The following is a 9,050-nucleotide window of genomic DNA, read 5'->3' on the forward strand; positions in this document are numbered from 1 at the left end:
AATGGCTTTAATTCGTGTTGCTAATGGTTGGGCTCTTTATTTGAATGAATTCAGGTTGATTTCTAATCTCTCCATTTCTTTAGCATTATATATTATTTAATATCAATACATTTATCTTTCTATCTCTCCCTCTCTCATTTTACCTCTTCCATCTCTATCTATGCACCCCACTCTCCCCCCTTGTTTCCTCCCAATATTAAATAATATATCCATCTCCTTCTCCATCTCCATCCCCATTCCACCTCTAAATCTATCTTTATCTCCTTATCCCCTCTCTCTTGCTCTTCCCCATCTACCTCTCCCTCTCTTTCCTTCTCTCCCTATTGCAAACATAACATATGAGCCTCTTGATAATGGAGCCTAATTATCTTCTTCATTAAGAGGTTTTTAATTCATTCATGTTTGGATCCTTATCAATGGATGCATAGTTGATTTGAAGCTATCACTTCTTTATTGAGATTTTTTTTCATAATCAACATCAATTGCTAAATGGACTACTAGTTAACCTCATGCACTGCACAAATGTATGAAAAAAATAGACGAAAATTTTCTAGACAGACAACATAACCAAGCAGAGTATACCAAATGCTTTGAACCATTGTACTTCAGATGAAAATGAAGCAGCCAAACAGATGCATGTTGGATTGAATTTTCATTATTCTGTTTGTTACAGAGTACGCAGAACATTGAACAGTAAAAGTTCAATTTTGCTTATGGGTAAAGACCATTTATTCACAGTGCTGTATGTTCATTGAGATTTAAAGCTTTCCCGGTCTTTTACATGCAATATAGTCACCATGGTGGTGATTCTAATTATCATGAGTCATGACCATATGGCAATTAGAATCACCTAATATTTACTTTCTGTACAATGGTGATAAAGTTCCCAATGAGACTGCCTACAGTGGCAACATTACAACAGATCCATACCTGAGCATTGTTCTGTGCTTACAATTGCTCTCACAGAGTTATTCTTGTCTACATACAGCTCCTATAGATGTAATAAATTCTAATGAATGCCTGCGTTTGATTATCTTAAGAATCCTTGACAGCATATTGAGGTTGAAATTAGGACTTAATCGAATTAATAAGTCCAATCTTGTGGTAAACTAATTTCAGGGGAAAGTGCATGATTATTTGAATTGACTGAATGGAAAGGCTCCTTTTGTTGATCAGACCACTCATTCCCAGAAAGACGATTATTGTTCTCAATCTTCCTACCACAGATGAATCCATTTTTCCACTTGTCTAAATCTGCATCGCATGAATAAACACAATTCAGTTTAAATAAAGAACAAAGGAAACCTCAAATCATTGTACTCCAGATAAGAATATCAGAAGGAAGAAACATCATGACCAAAGGTTGGAAATCAATTGATCTCAATTGTATAAGAGCGAATATGAAAACTGGAAGTCCCAAAACAAGAGTGTCCTATTAGGAATAGACCTCAATGCCAAGGAAAAAAAAAGAAGAAACAATAGAGGTAAATGTGGCGACTAGAGTGTCAAACAACAATAAGCTGTTGCTATTAGAGAAAATAGGCAAATTTATGGAAAAGTGGCAAAGGGATGAGGGATAAATCTAAATACAGAAAGGCCATGAGGGCTACTCTTGATTGCTCAAAGGTCACAACAGAAATTCAATTGCAATAAATGTAATTCAGACAACATTCATGGGGAGAATCATCTTTTATTTATCCTTGTTCTCAAAATCAGATTTTTTGACAATAAATATGCAAAGCATGGACAACCTTAATTGAAAACGTTGTAATTAAATGCTAAAATGGACTCTATATTCTACTTTTCAAGGCAAAGGAACATACAGGAACTTATAATATGGGAAATTCACAAGCAAGAATATCAATATGGTCCAGGTCTTACCACGCACAGGCGACTGTACATTCATATTTTGGATAGTAAGGTTCAATGCCTGAACAACTCGATAAGGAAGGAGAACAGTAGAGAAACCTGCAAGCAAGGGAATAAATGTTATCTCATATACACATGTTTTGCAAGATCCAAAGTCAAATACAAATGATTCATGGTAAGTAAATAGTTCAAGACCAGCAACACACCCGGTTTCTTCTTCTTCTTTGAATCAATAATATTCCCAGCCCTGCGAGGTAGGAAAACCCCCGTGCCTCCAGATTCTCTGCTAGATCCATTAGACTCAAGAAAAACTGCTTTCATGCCTGATCCAGCCCCCTGAACGAAAGCCCATGGTGGATAAGAATGGTCAACAATTCTTGTCGACTGGTTCTGCACGAGTTTTGTCTGTTGGCACCATCCAGGGCGTACAGGGCAGAGCTTCTCTTGCACTAACTGAAAAACCATCCACAACACACATCTGAGTAAATATCCATAATAAATCTGCTGATGAAGAAAACAGAACAACCAAAACTGTACATAGTAAAATGCATTAACGAAACAGGGTTGATTTAGTAATAGTTCTTAGGAAGAAAGAGCCAATCAATCACAAATAATCCCTAAGGGTTAATATTCTGCTAGTGGCTTGTCTATGATAATAAATATACATAGCTCCTAAGGAATTGTGCAGAAACAGAAATAGAACCAAAAAAGTATCTTAGAACAATTGCAAGTTTTAAGAGAGAAAAAAACGGCAAGCGTGATTCAAAGAAAAGTAGACACATTGGCTGCTTTACGATGAAACTTCGAAGCGAGGATCTAAGAAACAAGAAACCCCAGCAATAAATGAGAATGGATAAATTTGGAACAGGGCACTCAGAGATAAATTTATCACATCAATAAATCCCAAAACACAAGAGCAAGGCACCGTGTTATGAAAACTATAGCAAAAAATCTAGAGAGGAAGCAAGCTTTAATTTAAGCACTTTAATGAATTTGAATGGTGGTAGACAAATCTTTAAATCCCAACAAAGATGGGCATCACAATGTAGAAGGAGATTATAAATCAATCATACATTCAAATAGTAAGGGAGAAGTAAAAAATAGTACCAAATTATATATCAATAAAGCAGAAAATTTGATAACTGTTAAAACAAAATGAATTAATGATAGATCCAATCAAAATGGAAGAACCGGAATATTCCACCCAATAGTGTATCAGCAAACAATAATAAGCCAAGTGGTGTGCTGGACCTAATATTACACACTAAGATCACTGTAGAAGCTCAACATCTAGCTATGTTTAGTCATGCCCCTGCTAAATGCAACATTTAAGCTACGTAGATCCAAACCCAGTGAATTGAACTACTTCAAGATAGCACAAGGTAAACAAATCAACCACAATGTTCGAAATTAGTGAAGTGCTAAGTATATCAGACATATGCAAGATGATATTAAACACAGCTAAGCCAAAGAACTAGCCACACGTTCAATTATGCCACAAAAATTCAACATAGAACACCAATCTACATTCCACGCCATGTTGATTGTGTGATTTTCTGTAGGTTTTGGGAAATAAATACAACTAGCATAGATCTAGCATAACATGGATCTGGTTTGTGCCAAGCAGCATTCAAAAGACTCAAGGTGCCAATCTCTATGTTTTTGCACTTATGTAATGAATACAGATTACAATATCTTTCATGCTTGCTTGTTTAACAGCGAAAACAAAGAGGGAGGCAAAAGTGACCCAAAATTCAATTCTGTTTTAAAAATCCACACCTACAGAAGAAAATTATACAAAAACACCAGAAAGCAATCTCCATGTTAAAAAAGATTTTAATAGAAATACAGGGTTGGAATACCACCAGAGAAAATCCAAGTTTGGCCACTAGAAAACAGGAGTACCAGGGGGTGGACAATCACCAATAGCAGTACTACAAGAAAAAAGCGATAAAAGCCCAGAAATTAAAAGCAAACAGCTAAACTGAAAAAAAAAAAAAGAAAATAACAAGTTAAGGAGAAAGAGTCTTTGGGATTGTGGCATAATATGGCAATGGAGAGTGGTTGTGAGGACATGACCTGGGTTTAAATGCCCTCACTACAATCATGCGATAAGGCTCACACGCGTGACTAGTTACCTTTTCAGATGGAATGACAATTGATACATGGTTCCAAGCAAACATGTGAGAACTTTATGGTTTAAGGATGAATCTAACACTCGTGTGATAAGCTTGTGGGAACTACCATGGCATGTATTACAGCATGACCTAGATTCACACCCTGAGAATATTGAGTAGATTACCGGCACTGACATCCCCACTCACATCCCCTGCTCATAATCTCACCTAAGATTAACCGTGCACGAAAAAGACAGGAACTGTAACTCGGGAAAATGAACTGTATATAACAGGACCCAGAAAACATCCCCTGCTCATAATCTCACCCAAGATTAACCAAGCATGAAAAGGACAGAACTGTAACTCGGTAAAAATGAATTGTCTATAACAGGACCCATAAAATCTCTCAAAACAGAGATATTTTGAAATCAAAACGAAGATAAATTGACCTCCTTAAACCTTGTTCCTGCGCAACGCTTCGTCAAATTCAAGCTCTTTAATAGAAATTTAAGGCAGAAAACTTTCGATCGATATTGCAAAACTAAATAAATTATTAACCAAAAAAGAATTATTCCACCAAAAAAATCATTATTGCAGGATTAAATAAAAAACAGTACCGTATCAAACAATTTTGATGTTGCAGAACTCAATCAGTCATTAGCTCAAAGAAAAAGAAAAAAATTCTGTTATCTTCATTTATATTATTTGATCTAAATCTTAGATTTTAAAAACACTTGCACAGCTCACTTTAAGTAACACGCAAATCAAGCTAAGATAATCTCGTCAAATAATTAATTAAACCGCCTTGCTTTTCACTTCATCACCACCACAGCATGATAACAATAATAACAATAAGAACAACACTGAGAACTAATGTTTTTTGATAATAAAATTAGTCTTTTTTACTTCCAACCAAAATTAGTTTCCAGGAGGATGGATAAGTTAAAGAAACGGCCGATGGAAACTAAAAATGCAGTTAAATTGTTGAAAACCGAATTAAACATAAAAGTCTACCTGGCTGGCAGGAATAGTAGAATTTTCGGTAAAATTAGTTGAGTTCCAGGTTGTGAAGGCATTTCCTTTTCCTTCGTTACTATTGATGTTATTAGCAGAGGACCACTCGGCATGAAAATCCTTACTCCAGTTAACCTCATTCACCTTCAATTTCATGGCCGCGCCGTCCAATAAATCCCAAGAATCACTCCCTCTCTCCCTCTGGCTGCAAGACGGTGACGACCCGCTGGAGACCGTCGACTTGGGCGAATTCGACCCTGCGACTTCCTGAAACAAACCTCAAACCATAAGAACCAAGAAAAATTCAAAATTACAAAGAACCTGAAGAATTCGAGGTGCAACAGGACTCGAACCTGGGCCGCTTCTGTTTCAAAGGCCGCGACGCCCCGGGGCGTCAACAGGGCGTCAGATTGTTCATCATCGTCGTCATCGCTGAGCACATTTGACGGTAGCCAGAAGTTGGGATTCAATTCCGTCATCTTGCTTAAGCTATTCTCCTCGCTCTTTCCGGTCCCGTGTCTGCAGCGCACGATCTCAGAGCTGTACGAATTGCGAAAAACCTCCGAGATTTAACGAAGAATTTGTTTCCCAATCACAGGATTTCTGCCAAGAGTTGTAAAGATTGAGGAAATGGGAAGACTTTTAAGGACCAGAATCTATTGCATAATGAAGGAAAAGACAGAAACAAGAATTACAGTCGTTAATGCTTGAATGGGACCAACAGCTAATTGAATGCAACGGCGATGAATACATTACAGTTTGGATTATTGTCTGTAACGAGCACAAATTTTTTATTTCATGGCAATTTGAAAGATTTTCTTTTTTATTGATTTAAAGATTCTTTAATCTAAATTGTTTTAAAAAAGACATTAACGAATGACTGGTGCAACAAAAAGTTGGATATAAACTTCACTGGTAAGCAACCGTGAGTTCATATCCAAAAAAAGGCAATCCACGAATTTTTTTATGTTTTGTCTTTTGAGGAAGAGTATTAATGAAGCAAAACCTTTATACTGACAGAGACCAAATAGTTTAGTATAAAATTTAAAAAATGTGTCATTAAATGAACCAAAATATTAAAAAAAAAATTCAACTTACTATTTGATAAAGAGAGAGAGTTTGAAATTCTTGGACTTTCAATTCATTACTTTTAAATGCCAAGGCGAAGTTGAAGCTCTTCAACTTTCAATTATTGGGCAACGAGACTTTTGATTCATTATTCTTGAGTCGGCCAAAGTCCTCAAAGCCCTTGGATTCACTAAAGTAGAAGCCTTCAATGAAAATAAAAGACCCAAAGAGTCTTTTGACAATGACACTTCCAACTCACTTTTCTTGAGTAGGCCAAAAAGTTCTCAAAGCCTTATACTTAAAAATGAAAATAAATGACCCAAAGAGCCTTTTGGCAATGAGACTTCGAACTCGCTATTCTTGAGTAGGCCAAGTTCTCAAAGCCTTCTACTCAAAAATGAAAACAAAAGACCCAAAGAGCCTTCTGACAATGAGACTTCCGACTAACTATTCTTGACTAGGCCAAAGTGTTCGAAGTCTTCTAACAATGACACTTCCGACTCACTATTCTTGAGTACACCAAAGTTCTCAAAGCCTTCAATTCACCAAAGAACAATCCCAAAATCCTTAAGCCTTCACTTCAATTGAAAAATGAAAACAAAAGAAGATCCAAAGAACCTTCTGACAATGAGACTTTCAAATCACTATTCTTGAGTAAGCCAAAGTTTTCAGAGCCTTCGATTCACTAAAGAAGAAGCTCAAAATCTCCAAACCTTCAATTCAACTCAAACATGAAAATAAATGACCTAAATATAAACTTCAAAGACAATGATAGATTTTCAAAAATTAAAAAAGATCCACAAAACAACTTGAAAAAAGAAGCATGAAGAAATCTACTAACTTACATTCCAAGAGAAGCCAAGCCAAAGATGCACAGAGAGAAATGGTGAAAGAAAGAGAAGTTAAATAGAAAGAAAGAAATGGTGAAAGAACTATATTGGGCAAGGCGTCATTCAACAACTTGAGTACTATTATAGAGGAGAAGCATTGCAATCCCCAACACCCAAGTTCTAACATATTTTGAGTTGTTGAGGTGGTTGTCATGGTTGTCATTACCAAATTGCTTGTTAGAATATATTTTGTAGCTATTTTAATCAGAGCAAAAGAGTTGGTCTAGTTGTTAAGTGAGAGTATTGACTAATATGTGACGTTTGGCAAGAGGCTATAGGTGGGTTGTGTCACGCCACTAAATTGGCACAAACGCTTTAAATACAAATGCCTTTTTCAAAGGTTCACATTTGTTTGCTCAACTGTTATAGAAACCCTAAATTCGTGGTTCCATATACAACAAAAACGATGAGGTGAGCATCTTTTACCCTTACAAACAAGTTTGTTGTAATGCTCTTAAATTTCGTCAGTAGTTGGACCGTTTCTTTCTATTCATATCCAGTCCAACCTAGTGGGGATGGTAATTTGCTTTATTATTATTATTAGATTTCCAAATTCTCCCTTCCTTTAATAATTATTAATTGGAGCTTTTAAGTTTTATATGGTGTTTGTTTTATGGATTTTTTTTTGTCACAATTTATGGATTGAGGTAGGTAGATGTTGTGATTTGTGAAAATAAAGTGAAAGTCTTTAAAATTTATTTTTGATTTTGGAGTAGACTTGTTCTTTTCTATTGATTATTATGTGTTGACTTGAAGTGTAACATATTTAATTTGGTATCTTTCATCATGTTGAAGGACTTTTTCGTGATACATTTATTTACTGAGAATAATGGAGAATTTAGTCTAGTACTTTTTAATATCATGAGATAATCTAGCGACCCAAACACACCTTGTCTCGGTCTTACTGTTTTGTCAAGTTTTGAGGTATGGAGGGGGTGAGCTAAGGTGAGAATACCTCGATGGATGATTGAGTTATTGTTTTGCCGATTTTTTGAGGCATGGAGGTGGTGAGCTAAGGTGAGAATACCTCGATGGATGACTGAGCAGGCTCAAACAACCTAGCCGTTGGGTAAACCCAACCAGTGAGAGTTGAACCTTGGACCTACATGGGAAGAACCCAAAGCCTTAGCACAACCTTAGCAACTGTTTGAGCTATATGTCGAAGCCCAATTACTATGTGTTTTTTATTAAGGGCGAAACAAGTTTATTGATTAGTATGTGTTGACTTGAAATGCAAAAACATTTCATTTGGTATCTTTCATCATGTTGAAGGACATTATCATAATATATATTTTTCATGTTGAAAGACATTATCATAATATATTTTTCTTTTATCAAAAGGAATTGAGAGTTTAGCCTAGCAAATTGGAGCTTAGCTCTTTACAAGGTGAGACCCCCCTTTAACCTCTCAAGCGATGTGCAATAGACCCTCATTCAAATTGCGGGCAAATCAAGAATTGCACCCACAACCTAGGCTAACTAGAGTAGTAGCTGAGACCAAGTGATCTAACCCCAAGGGTCTACCCTGATACATTTACATTTTTACACCAGGGAGATATTTGTCCTAATACCTAGAAAAAAACTCAAAGAACATCTAACAACAAAATCAAAGGATCATACTTTATTTCTTCCTTACATTGACATCTAGAACATTCTCTACACGACTATATATTATTTTCAATCTTTTCCAAAAATTGTTAAATCAATATTATAAAAATTTTGACTTAAGAAAAATTAACCCGTACGTTATAAACTCCCCAAAAGTATTTCTAAACACTTTAATTAACTAAAACAAACAAGAGACATTATGACAAATAAAACATAAATATAAGAATTTAGTAAAAATCATATTAGTGAACCAAAAATCAAAATTGTAGATGTAGAATAGATCTACAATTGTAAATATAATCTAAACAAATAAACAATAATTTTTTAGATTCCAAAATATTTGTCTCATTAATATTGACTCTTATATATATCAACAAATCACTTACAAACATATATTACAACACATTAAATAAGATTCCAATGAATAATTTATATTGATTTAATCCATTACTTTAAAATAGTTTTTGCCAACGTGTCAAGTTTA

At 35.3% G+C, this 9,050-nt stretch overlaps 1 protein-coding gene across 2 annotated transcripts; it reads right to left on the bottom strand.

Moving 5' to 3' along the window:
- Positions 1-610: 610 nt before the first annotated feature.
- LOC131052194 (uncharacterized) lies at positions 611-6,938 on the bottom strand. Of its 2 annotated transcripts, none has more exons than XM_057986812.2 (6): positions 6,914-6,938; positions 5,354-5,603; positions 5,001-5,267; positions 2,076-2,322; positions 1,882-1,968; positions 611-1,254 (listed from the first exon to the last, which is right to left on the bottom strand). In XM_057986812.2, exons 2-6 carry the CDS (start codon positions 5,477-5,479, stop codon positions 1,085-1,087), a joined length of 897 nt encoding a protein of 298 aa, XP_057842795.2. In that variant the 5' UTR covers positions 5,480-5,603; positions 6,914-6,938; the 3' UTR covers positions 611-1,084. The 2 variants fall into 2 exon arrangements, with proteins under 2 accessions (XP_057842795.2, XP_057842794.2); XM_057986811.2 differs by lacking the exon at positions 6,914-6,938 and adding an exon at positions 5,696-5,916.
- Positions 6,939-9,050: the final 2,112 nt, after the last annotated feature.

Source organism: Cryptomeria japonica, chromosome 2 (genome assembly GCF_030272615.1).
Source record: "Cryptomeria japonica chromosome 2, Sugi_1.0, whole genome shotgun sequence".
NCBI classification, from domain to species: domain Eukaryota; kingdom Viridiplantae; phylum Streptophyta; class Pinopsida; order Cupressales; family Cupressaceae; genus Cryptomeria; species Cryptomeria japonica.